The sequence below is a fragment of the Mesoplodon densirostris genome, chromosome X, assembly GCF_025265405.1.
Source record: "Mesoplodon densirostris isolate mMesDen1 chromosome X, mMesDen1 primary haplotype, whole genome shotgun sequence".
NCBI classification, from domain to species: Eukaryota; Metazoa; Chordata; class Mammalia; order Artiodactyla; family Ziphiidae; genus Mesoplodon; species Mesoplodon densirostris.
The window spans coordinates 132285434-132298160 of record NC_082681.1 but is presented as its reverse complement, the minus strand read 5'-3'; the positions used below and the strand labels follow the sequence as shown (position 1 = coordinate 132298160).

The window sequence follows — 12727 nt, the reverse complement described above, 5'->3', positions numbered from 1 at the left end:
ACAAGGGTTCCCTTTTCTCCACATCCTCACCAACATTTGTTATTTGTGTTCTTTTTGATGATAGCCGTTCTGATAGGTATTCCATCCCCCTCACTTTCAGTCTGTATCTGTCTTTCACCCTAAAGTGTGTCTCTTGTAGGCAGCATATTGTAGGTTCTTGTTCTATTATCCAGTCTTCCACTCTGTGTCCTTGGACTGGAGCCTTTTGTCCACTGATATTTAGAGTAATTATTGATAGGTGTGTCCTTATTACCCTTTTAAACTTTGTTTCGCAGTTTGTCTTGTAGTTCTTCTCTGTTCGTTTCTTCTTTTTTTGTTTTTCCTTTTGTGATGTGATGGTTTTCTTTTATAATATGCTTGAGTTTCTTTCTTTTTGGCTTTTGTGAATCTCTTGTATATTTTTGATTTGTGGTTACCCTGGGTATGTTAACCCATAACTACACCTACTTGCTTTTGACTGATAGTAATATAAGTTCAAACACATTCTAAAAGATCTACATTTTTTTACTTCCCTCTCCTACATTTTGTAATTTTAATGTCCTCTTTTATATCTTAATGTTGTTTATCCTTTTGCTGTTAATTGTAGTTATAATCACTTTTACAGAATTGTTTTGATTCTTTTTTAATCTGTGTACTGGCTTACTTAGGTGATCTTCAATCCTTTTACGTATGTGCTTTTCCTATTGTGATTTTCCCTTTCCTATAGATTCTTGCTTCTTTTCTATGTAGAGAAGGCCTTTCCATTTTTCTTTTAGGATAGATTTAGTATTGCTGTATTCTTTCAGTCTTTGCTTCACCGAGAAATTCTTTCTCTCCTTCTATTCTAAATGATAATCGTGCTGGGTGGAGTGTGCTAGGTTGCAGGTTTTTCCCTTTCAGGACTTTGAATATATCTTGCCACTGCATTCTGGCCTGCAACGTTTCTGCAGAGAAATCAGCTGGTAGCCTTGTCAGGATTCACTTGTAATTGACTATTTTTCTCTTGCTGCTTTTAGAATCCTCTCATTAAGTTTTGCCATTTTAATTATGGTATGTCTTGGTGTGGGTCTGTTTGGTTCATCTTGTCTGGAACCCTCTGTGCTTCCTGTACCTGGATATCTGTTTCCTTCTTTAGGTTTGGGATGTTTTCAGCCGTAATTTCTTTTTTTTTTTTTTTTTTTTTCCTTTTTTTGCGGTATGCGGGCCTCTCACTGCTGCGGCCTCTCCCGCTGCGGAGCACAGGCTCCGGATGCGCAGGCCCAGCGGCCATGGCTCACGGGCCCAGCCGCTCCGCGGCATATGGGATCCTCCCAGACCGGGGCACGAACCCGTATCCCCTGCATCGGCAGGCGGACTCTCAACCACTGCGCCACCAGGGAGGCCCTCAGCCGTAATTTCTTGACATACATTTTCAATTCCCTTTTCTCTTCCTTCTCCTTCTGAGATCCCTATTATGTGTAGGTTGGCATGCTTTGTATTATCCGATAGATCTCGTTATGTTGCTTTCATTTTTTTTCATTTGTCTTCTCTCTGCTATTCTGATTGGCTGATTTCCCTTATTCTGTCTTTCAGATCACTTACTCATTCTTCCGCATTACTTAGCCTTCTGTTCATTGCTTCTAGATCGGTTGTTATCTTGGCAATTGAGTTGTCTAATTTTGACTGGTTCCTCTTTATACTTTCTGCCCCCTTGTTACAGTACTCGGCATTTCTATCAATCATCTTTCTTAATTCCTTTAGCATTTTTATTACCTTCTTTTTGAACTCAGGGTCTAGTAGACTGGTGAGGTCCGTTTCATTATTTGTTCTTTCAGGGGGTTTCTCTTGTTCTTTTAATTGGGTGTCGTTTGTCTGCTTTTTCATTTTACTTTCTTTGTCTCTGTCAATTTAGGAGAAACAGTTATCTTCTGTGGTCTGAAGGGGTATTTGTATGTGGGAGTGTTTCCACGTAAACTGTGAGTCCAGTATTTTTGGCGTGAGGACTCTCTTTGGTATGGCTGCCAGCCACATCTTTCTTTGGAGTGCTGGCCGTTATCCCCTTGATAGGGGGTGCGACGGGCATTGTGACCAGAGCCTGCACTGGATGTCGGGCGGGGCCTTCTCTTTGCTCAACGGCTGTCACAGCCCTATCGGGGGCAGGGTCTGCTCCCTGGGCGTTGGCGTAGAAGCCTTGAAGGTCAGGTGTGATGAGGCTCCATCGCCCTTAAGTGTGTGCTGTGTCCCCAAGGAGGTGAGCGGTGCAGCAATGAGGCCCACATGGTCACAGCACCCTACCCACTGCCTGTGCAGGCATCTGCGGTCCTGCCCAGAGGCAGGCCAAGGTCGCGTCCCCTTGTCCGTTGAGTTCGTTGCAGACCTAGCGCGTGGCTGCAGTGTGGAGTTGGGTGGCGCTGGGGCCGGGGCGCAGTGGCTGCAGGAGTTGAATTGTTGGTGCTCTCGTCGCCTGGGGCCTGGGTCTCCCGGGACCTGTCAGCCCCGATCTGGCCGCAAACTGCAGTGGGTGGGTGGGGGGGTGGAACGGGACCATCACACTCCATGTGCCGCAGCACAAGAGGGGGCCCAGTTCCTACTCTTTTAAAAATTCTCCGTCACCCACAGCTACCTCGCCGAGCATGACATTTTCCGTAAGCAGCTCTTGTATGTAAACACGTTCTCCAATTTATAACAGTCATGTTCCCGAGACACACCTGTGTGGAAGCCTCTCCCCAAAGGAAACCATACTGAAAACGTTCCTTGGTTTCGCGTCTCTGCCACGGCCCTCCACCAGCCCTCCACCGCTGTGGGCCCCGTAGTCTAGCTCAGGGGCTCAAGAATATGTGGAAGTCGAGTCTCTCTTGTAAGTCGCAAGCCCGGGCTCTGGGCCAGGAGCCCACGGTCCCTCCGCTCTTGGCAGGGGTGGCTAGAAGCAGGGAGGGTGGACGCCAGTCAGAGGGGCCACGGCCCTGCAGCTGTGGGGCGGTGACGCCTCAGACCCCGGCTTGTACAAGGGCAGTATCACAGCGGGGAGGACACTGGGGGGCCGGGGCCGGCGGGACCTCGGCGCTGAAGCCTCGGTGGTGACGGTGGCTCAGCCAGCGGGCAGTGGGGCTCAGCGGCCGGAGGGCCACCACCTCCCACAGGATGCCCGGGAGGAGTGGGACTGAAACCCAGACGCTCCCTAGTCAAGGTCAAGACCAGGAACGTTCCGTCTGTGGCGTCACTTCTGCTTACTTTTCATTTGAAAGTCAGAGGGATAAGTTATCCTGCAAATAAGTTTCACTTACTACTAAAACTGAATATGATATATGCGCGTGTCTGTGTTTGGAAATTAGGTGGTATTGCCAGTATTTGTATCTATTGAAGTTAAGACTCGCATGACACAAACTGGGCCAGTTTAAGTGTATAATTCAGTGGCCTTTAGTTCACGTTCCAGTGCGCAGCCAGTTCCAAAACGGTCTGACTCCAAAAGCAAATCCCGCCCCCCATGAAGTAGTCACTTCCCATCCCGTCCCCCTGGCCCCAGGCAACCGCCCATCCGTTTTCTGCCTCCATGGACTTTCCTGTTCTAGAATGTTCACAAAAATGCAGTCATGCAATAGGGAACCGTTTGTGTCCAGGTTCTTAGGTGTTGCTAATACTCTTTACAAAGAACCTATCACCATTGTTCATTCGGGGCAGCGCCCAGTAATTTTCCGTCTCTGTCCATGTCACGGCTTCTGATTACAAAGAAAGGAAAGAAACGATTACATAATTTTTGTCAGGCAAACCCCATCATTTTGAAGTAGCGACTAGGAAAGACCCAAGGAAGGACACACGGCTTGGAAGACCCTCAGCAGTAACCCCAGACGCACAGCTGAGAGGCTCGTGCCCCAGGGCCGGGCCCCTGGCTCAGTGTGGGTCCCCCCCCCGCCCCCTGCCCCGGCTTCTTCCCGTCCCTCGGGGCTTATCTGACCTGTGAGCCCACAGTGCGTCCTGCCTGAAACTCCACCCTCAGCACCCCACGGCCGCCCCCTAGCCCGGCGCCGCGCATCCTTCCCACCCCTGGCTTTTCACATGTACGATGTCCTTACTTACTGCCAGTCTTTCTCCTAGAGGAAGACCCCTGAACACCTGGAACCTGCCGTGCTTAGTCAGTGTCCCACCTGTAGAGCAGGACCAGGCAACGGCAGAGACCAAGGACATTTCTGCTGAGTGAGTGTCTAATAAATAAATAAATAGGTGATTTTATGGAGAGAAAAAGAATCCCGGCTTACCTAGGTTAACACCTTCCTACTCGTGTTTTATGGAACAGCATTCTAAGTCCCCTGTGGAGATGCTGTGGGCGTAGCGCCTGCCAGCGTGGCGGCTGCAGGAACCTGTCCAGACGCTGCATGGGGAGTGGAGACCGCAGCCGTCAGTGGCCTCTGGTGTTGAAAACACCGGGGTGTGGGTGAAAGCTTATTAGCACTGCACATACCTAGCCTTTTATGGATACATCCTGGGGGCGGGGAGCCATGTAAACTTGTAGACTATTGCTAGAAAATGCCACCAAACCATCAGGAGTCAGGGTTGTAAACGCGATGAAAGAACTCGGAAGCGCTGACTGTCCAAGGCCAGGGTACTTTCTTCAGGATGACGTGCTGCCTTGTGGCACTTACCAGACCTCAAATTCCCTTCATACTGACAGGAGAGTGAGGCTTTTTGCATCTCTCTAGGGCCGTAGGAAACTGCTAATTTTTCTTTTTAAATGGAAAGAAAATGTGCGTGCGTGTGTGTGTGTGTGTTTTCAGGAAACGAGTCTAGTCCACTGCGCGGGTTTAAAGATCCTTTATTATGGCATCAGTATGTACAAACTCTACCATGAAAATAATGAGTCACAGGGTATCAGCCTATTTACAGGGCTTTTTTGTTTTTTACAAATGTTTTTTACAAGATTACTTCTCCCTAAAATAACATAATAGACACACAGAAATCAAACATTTTTTATTACATACATAAATAAATATTGACTTTAAATGACCTCTCTAAGGGACATGGTTTCTACAGGCCATTTGGATGAGAAGGTAGCCGTTGTGTTATCTGCACACTATAATTAAGTCAAGAAAAAGTCATAACAGCTTTACATACAGGCCTCTGTTAATCACCCTGTGAATGGTATAACTTGCTATAAAATGTTCAGTAGAGGTAAGCAGCTCAGTCTGGCCATGCAAAACCGTAGGTAAGAGTCGCCATCTTTATGCATTTATATTTTAAATGAATCTTAAAGTCCATGCAACAGATATGTAGCCTCTGTGTTCTGGTCACGTCGTCAAAGTTTGAGTAACAAGATTGAGATATTTGCAATCGTAGGAAGGAGTAAACTTGAGGAACCCCACAGCACGCGGTGTCAGAAAGGGCATTAAGTAAATAAGCTGTTATCACAAATGACACTGACCGATTCGTAGGACAAAATTAATATTTGTACTCACGTGATACAGACACAAGTCCAAATTCAGCCTTTTAATCGGATTTTTCAGTGGCGATAAAAGATACAATCAAGGGCTTTGAAGTCCAGTGTAATCACTTCCTAGCCGTTCCTATACCTGCGAATTACTGGGTTCCTCAAATTCTCATCTGTTCAGTAAACATTATGAAGCAGTGATTCTCCACTGGGGGTGACCTTACCCCCCAGAGGGCGTGGACCATGACTGGAGAGCTTGTGGCTGTCACCCCCTGGGGGAGGTGCTCGTGGCAGCTGCTGGGTGGAGACCTGGGATGCCGCTCAAACAGGCCCCTCGAACAGGGAAACGTGCAGCCCCAAATCTCAACAGCGCTGCGGTGGAGAAACCCTGCTCTATAGATTGGGTATAGGTTCTTTCAGCTTTCTAGGACATAGATCTGTTTTTCAACTTTGAATTTTGTTTAATAAACATTTCAGAAAATTACCTGTCATAAATATGTCATATTAAAACACTGGATGACATGAAGGGCACACATTCGTTTATAAAAATTGCTCCAAAGAGGCCACTTAGAATAAGGGGTAGCACAGATAAATCCATCACTGAGGAGTGAATGTTCTAAGTAAAAAGAGCACGTGTAGCCTCGATGTACATGGAATTAGCCGCCTGTCTTTGATGACGTCATATGTTTGACGAGCTCAGTTTTTTAAAGAGTAAATACTATCAGTTAATATACTTTTTCTCGTGAGAGAAATGCATCTAATTTCGATAAAACGTATCAGAGAGTCAGCCACTAAAGCTATGTTTTAAAATAAGAAACAGATCTTTTTAGCCCTTTATTAGGGCTCTCAAATTTTAAAAATTCAAAAAGTAGTAATTATATTTTTGTTCATTTGACTATTATTGGAGATTACTGAAATTCGTAAAAGAAACTCAGGTTTCTTTCATTGCCTAATTAATAGCATTTTCTTCCAATAATACTAATAAAATTTAAATTATTGAATATTACAGCAGAATGAAATGCTCATAAGAGCTGCTTCAGATTTTTTTAAGGAAGGTGTAAGCTACAGACCCTTTATCTGAACTGAAAATATATTTGCTCAATGTCTCTTACCCAGACAAAAGAAACATAATTAAATTTTATAAAATTAAGCTTATTTAATAATTTAATAATATTTTGTATCTATGTATATACTCCTGCATTTTAAACTATACAACAGTACAAAAATTTGCTGGCATGAATACCTGGTGGATTTCTTCATGACAAATTAAGGTAAAAGATAAACTTGTAGCCAATAATGTGGAGTTTTCATTTTTGAAGTTTTAAGAATTTGAAATTCAGATGTTGGGAATGGCCCTAGAGTAGATCATAGTTTCAGAGAAGATCTCTGCGTTTGCTCAAGCTCGAGGGCGTTTGAAATGAAGGGTGTTCCTGTTCTCTCCATTCAAAATTTGGAACTCTTGGAAGCAGGTGATTTCAGGACACCTTGTGCTAAAGTCCATCCCAGGCCACGTTAGGAGCTGCAGAGAAACAGCCAGAAGCACCGTGAACTTCCGTTCTGAGATTTCCCATGGAGCCGCGTGTCCAAAGCCACAGAGCACCGTCTGCCTTCTCGACTTTTAAACACTTTTAACGTGCAGGAAGCAGTTTTCAATATCCTCTTTCAGGGATCCATGCCTACAGACTGTGTTCCCTAAGGCTAGGCATCGCTTTGCTAACAGACAGAGTCCGTCTGCGTTCTGCATGGCTTCTGCTCTTAGCGTGGGAAGCCCCACAAAGCCAACACGTTCTCTCTCCTCTTCACCCCACCAGGAGTAGTCAGGGCGCCCGCAGGGTTTCAGGAAACGTAACAAAACTACCAGTTCCAAGTCCCACCATGAAAACCCAAGAAAAGCGTACTGAAAATTTCCTCGTTTTACTTGTGTAGGTGATGAAACGAGGAGGCCTATCCTTTAAAATGTTCAATTTTGATAAGTTGATCTTTTCTCATAGTGTCAATACTGACGGGGAAAATAGATGACCCTAATGATAGTTAGGAGAACTGTGTCTTTATCCACCATTGCCAAGCTGGGAAAACCATTTCTTCAGAGATCTGTCCTCAAGGTGTATATGTGTGTATGTGTGAATCTATGAGTGTGTGTATGTATGTGTGTTTGCGCCTATGTGTATACGTACACACACGGAAGCACGCAGACACACATACATACATGCCTGTTTCAAAACATACATATGGGTATTCCCTCCAGAAAAAAACTATATTAAACTAAACATTTTGGTTTAAGGCTGCCGCGACATACCCTGCTATACTATATACTGACTATGCGTTTGACTTGCGTTCATGCTCCGAGGGCTTAGCGTGGAACCTGGGAAATTTTTCAAATAAGCTATAATACATCTGTAGGAGTGGAGGAAGGTTAGTCAAAGGCAAGTAGCTGTCCTTCTCCAGCAACCAAAGCCCTTCCGCCTTTTCTACATTACGGACAGTATTCTACCATGTAAAGAGCTTGCTTTCGTTAAGAAAAGGCAAATCTCGGTAAAGATTTGAAAATATTCAATCGTTGGGATTCCTTCATTTCAAGCAAGAGGTTTTGTAAAGTCTTAGATACGTGAAAGCTGCAAAACAAAGCACATCAGCAGCCGTTTCCCACATTAAGGAAAAGCGTTAAGTAGCGTATCAGGAGAATCTCTTACAGTACAGGATGAAATATTAAAAAGCATCCCCAGAAAAGACTTTCAGTTTCTCCAAGGCAGACTCTGGATAGCAGCGTAAGGCACTGACTCCTTTCTGCTGTGGATGTCTTCCCTAAATCCCCATTGACAGGCTGCATTCTTCTTTGCCTTTGTAGAAAATGAAGCTAGGTGCTTCAAGTGGGAACATTTTAAATCTAAATTAATTGGCATATTTCAGGTTACAAGTTTTCAGCTAAAAAAATCACGTGATCAAAATCATCTTAAGTAGTATTTGAATAAATAGGGCCAAAAAACTGTATAGTCTTCAGTCGATTTTGCAAAGCAAACCAATCATTTAATTTTAAAATGTTTATTGAGTAACGTGATGCTTACTATGTGTACGCTTAGCATGCTTATTACGTGTATAAACTGTGTATTTGTTACGCCGGTTTCTCTTGAGAATTTGCCGCTCTAAATTCAGGGACGTCTCAGATCTGTAGTAACTCACTTGAGGTCATAGCTAAACCATGTATGGAAACAGATTTTGCAGTGAAACAGGCCTGGCCTTCGTGTTCTCTCCATTCTCACAGGAAACCGTGTCCACGTCCACCGTCTCACCAGTTGTCCCTGGTGTCCAGGCGCGTCCGAGACAGACAGAAGCGTTTAGTGCAGTAAAGTTAGATGGGGCGGGAGGTCCTATGGGAAAGGCCTGGTACCCCCGGAAGCGGGCGCGGCCGGTCCTCGAAGGTCTGCAAGCTTACACGCTCGCTCGGGGTTCAGACATCTCCGGGAACAGGTCAGTATCTTTCTGGAGGAGGCTTGTAATGGTGTGAATGATGGTGTTTCAGGTGGGGCCCTAGGGGGACAGAACAGACACATGCGGCGGTCGTGACGCTTTCCCCGGCTGGCTGAACGCACAGTAGGAACGCGCTGACTCTGGTGAACGCCTTGGCCCCGGGCACGCGCTCCCTCCCGGCCAGGTCCCTCCTCTCCCGGCTCTGAACGTGCAGGGGGACAGACATTCCCTCTCTTCTCTCCGCCTTCCCCCGGCTCTTTGGTTCCCTCCCTAATGCCAAAAATCACAAGAGAAAGAAGACAAGCCCCTTTCTTTAGGCTCACCATTATATAAGCAAGCCAAAATCCTTTGCATTTCCTCAAGAAAGTTTAAAACTTAACCCATGCTCTTATTACAGAGAATTTCAGTGGAGGCACATGGGGACCGCATTCACCCTTATAAATGTAAGGGGCCATCGAGCTCTCCCACGTGATGGTTTTTTTCCTTTAAATGCAAAGTGCAGAAAGCTATTGGGGGGCAAATTTGATCCATCATTTTTTAAAAAAACAGAAGTAAAACTAGAACGACTTCTCAGTTTTCTTATCAACACATGAACTTAAAAAGCCATGTCAGAGGTTTAAGCTAGAAAAGCAAAGTGCATAATTTAAAAACCAACAAGAGGCTCATTGTTTTGAAACAATACATGACAATTATTTTTAACGTAGCAGTAAGTCAAGTAGATTGATTTGGGTCATGTTATGAAGAAAATTCATGTAATATAGATTATAGTAACAATATAGGTAATAAGAAGATAAGCTCTGTAGCCAAATACTATTTGCTATTTAGTCATATTTGAACATCTTAATTTTAAAAAAAAATTCAGATTGATATGAGACGATAGATTCCCCCCCCCCATGTGTATCTGTGGTTAAAAGACAAGGAGAAAGCATGCATCATGTAGGGAAAAAAAATGGAAGTATGGAAAAGGAAGTAACAGAAAGGAAGGCAGGGAGGAGGGAGCAGGACCAGGAAGCGTGTAAGGTGGGCTGCGGGCAGCAGGCGTGGCCGCCAGGAAAAGCACATACAAAGGGCTGGAAGAAGTTCAGGTGCAGAGAATTCCCTGTCCGTAGGAACCTGCAGTGATCTGTTGATTTTCGTTTTTTCACCAAGACTTTCTCTGTGTCCCCAGGGCTGGCGGGGGCCCCTGGCACTCACTGTGTGCAGCTGAGGGTGGGAGGTCAGGGGTCCGGAAGGTCTTGATAGTGGTGGGTCCCTCCCCGCCCGCGGTCAGCACCTGCACCTCCAGACGGTAGAGGGTGGCCGGCCGCAGACCTGGCACCGTGAGCACAGAGCGATCCTGAGGGGGAACGGGGGGGGGGGGGGGACAGGAGAGGATGGGCCCGTCAGGCACCTCTTGACCACAAAGGCGCACGACGGACTCTCTCATTCTCTGCCCGTTTCCTCCCGCCCGCACGCCCGCGATCACCGTGTAGACACGGGTGCGGTTGCTTTGACACCCCAGCGTGGTCGGTCGAACGTCTGTCCTTGTTTGCTAGAGTCCTGCCCTGCCGGGCAGCCTCGACGCTGAGAGGCCAGCTCTTGGCAGCCGGGGCCACTTGCAGAGTTAAGATGGGCCGGGGCCAGTCTCAGGGCTCACCCCTGGGACCGCATTTTGTATTCCTCAACCCAAGACTTTCCCCTGGTTTAAAGTTTTCATCTGCACATCTTGTGATGTGAATGCTTGATAATCCACATTTCCGTGAGCGAGCCAACTGTGTTCCTTAAGATGCAGTATCTACCTGTCAGTGCCCATAGCCAACAGTGTTTATTTTTATGCCAACACATTCTTCTCAAAATTCAATATAACCTAATATATACACACATAGAAAAATTACTTTCCAATTCCATGGAATTTTTCCTTCCAGGATTTAAGGGGTTGTTTTGTTTGTTTTTTGTTTTTCTTTTTGGAGCAGGAGTTGGACATTCTAACGGCATTTTTAGAGCAGGTAAAAGCCCGTACATACATGGGTTTTTTTTTCAAGCCAAGGAATTAGTGGCCTGGAAGACAGGCCAACTCATTATGGGCTCTGGCCAGATCTGAAGCGGGGAAACGAAGAGAAAGAATAAGGTTCTCTTGGCTATTTTCCCCCAAATTTAACCCTTCAAACAGGGCCTGTCCACTTGGGCCAGAGGGACACGGGCTTCACAAAGGAATAGAAAATGGTTACACCGCGTGCATCCCGTGTCGACAGGAGACGTGTGTTGAAGCGGGGCTCTAGTCATCACAGTTCATCTAGATGACAGTTTGTTCACAGCCACACTTGTGGTGTCTTTCAGTACTTGTGAAATAATACACTCGGGAGAAGAAAACGCACACACGCGGCTCAACAGCTCGCCCCAGCGTGACGGGACGTGGGCGCCGACAGTGAGTAACCCCCCTGCGGTGCAGGTACCCGCCCGAGGGCCCGGGAGGGAGGGGCACCCACCGCCGGGAGGATCTGGGACTGCAGGATGAGGCTGTTGGGAAGGCCGTTCTGCCTGCTCTCGGTCGTGACCTCGGCCCACGTCACGTGGAAGCCGGTCACGGGCCGCTGGACGGTGGCCTTGCTCATCTTCCAGGAGAAGCGCCCCGTGACGTTCGTGTCCTGGACCGCAAAGGAGGCCGACAGGTTCTCGGGCTTGGCCTGCACTTTGGAATGAATGTGACCTGGAGCAGCGGGAAGAGGAAGGCCGGGTCAGGGGATGGAGAGCATGAGCGGGGCCCTGGGCAGCAGGTACGTCCCGTGGGGTTCGGGCGGCCGCCTCGGGAGCACGGGGTCCGACGGTCGCCCTGGCACCCTGTGCGGAGGCAGCCTCAGGCCGGCGCCTTCGTGCCACATGCTTCCGCTCCCTTGGGCGCTATGTTGAGAGTCCTGCTTTGGAGGTGGGAGACGGAGGAAGAATTTTGTGATCTGGCGGGACCTGGCCACTTAGAGAACAGGAGAGACTGCGGTGAGACGGGTGAATATTCAAGGTACTACACGAGTCGTCAGAAGTTACTAGAAGGCGCTCAGGGGTCTGCATCTGGGAATAGCTGCCCCCGTTGTAGGAGAGGCTTGGGAAGGTAAAGACGGGGCGTTCGGAAAGCGTGTGGAGGTAACGCCCACGGCAGAGGGCCAGGATAAAAGTGAAATCATTGACATAAAGTGCGCCAGAGCACAAGTGGTACACAGACCCTTGGCTTCATTTGTAAAGGGCTGTTACGCCAGCAAAGGCCGTCTCGCCAAAGCTGTTGCAATGAGGAAGTGATGCGTGCCGTCATACGTATGTTACCTCCCAACTGGGCCGGCACGCTGCAGTTTAGAAAGGGCGATACTTTGGGTTTGTAGGCGCTTGTGAAATGCGGTCCGGAAATGTGTAGAATTGCCAGCATCACAGCCGCAACCTTGGAAGTTCGCGTGAAACGTACCTGCGTCGCCGGGGCAGCTGACGTGCTTGTGGCTTTTGCCCTTCAGAGCGGAGCACGGCGGGGTCGTAAAGAAAACGGTTTCTGCTTTCAAGCGGCCCTTTGGCCGTGTGGGTTGGACGGTCACCTTATATTTGCAGGAAAATGACAGATCTTGAAGAATCATGTAATTTTCCTAGAGAGAGAGAGAATATGCGAACAGTCACTCTCACGAGGGTACGAAATTGGCAGGAGAGGAAATCCTACCTCCACCAAGGCTGTCTTCCTATATATGGGACGTGTGCAACACGGCTTTCATAACAAGTGCAAAGGAGACAGGGGCCCTGCTTTCATTTATTACAGCTGTGAGAGGCTCCCATGGGGTGGGACACAGGCTCCAGAACCCAACAGGATGGCAGCGCTTTCACGTCAAAGCAGCCGACTTGCAGCCCTCGTGACCAGCCTGGGTGAGCAGCAGTGGG

At 47.4% G+C, this 12727-nt stretch overlaps 1 protein-coding gene and 1 long non-coding RNA gene across 2 annotated transcripts in view; one reads left to right on the top strand and one right to left on the bottom strand.

The window, feature by feature from the left end:
- LOC132482063 (uncharacterized) overlaps positions 1-12707 on the top strand; it is a 342151-nt gene extending 329444 nt beyond the window's left edge. Inside the window, exons 6-7 of the long non-coding RNA XR_009530865.1 lie at positions 11159-11246; positions 11441-12707. This is a non-coding gene — a long non-coding RNA (uncharacterized LOC132482063). The remainder of the gene's footprint in view (positions 1-11158; positions 11247-11440) is intronic.
- Positions 8614-12727, bottom strand: part of ANOS1 (anosmin 1) — a 191359-nt gene continuing 187245 nt past the window's right edge. Inside the window, exons 11-14 of the mRNA XM_060087089.1 lie at positions 12270-12441; positions 11308-11528; positions 10037-10178; positions 8614-8902 (exon numbers count right to left, since the gene is read on the bottom strand). Of these exons, the coding sequence (XP_059943072.1) occupies positions 8844-8902; positions 10037-10178; positions 11308-11528; positions 12270-12441 (594 nt within the window). The 3' untranslated portion in view covers positions 8614-8843. The remainder of the gene's footprint in view (positions 8903-10036; positions 10179-11307; positions 11529-12269; positions 12442-12727) is intronic.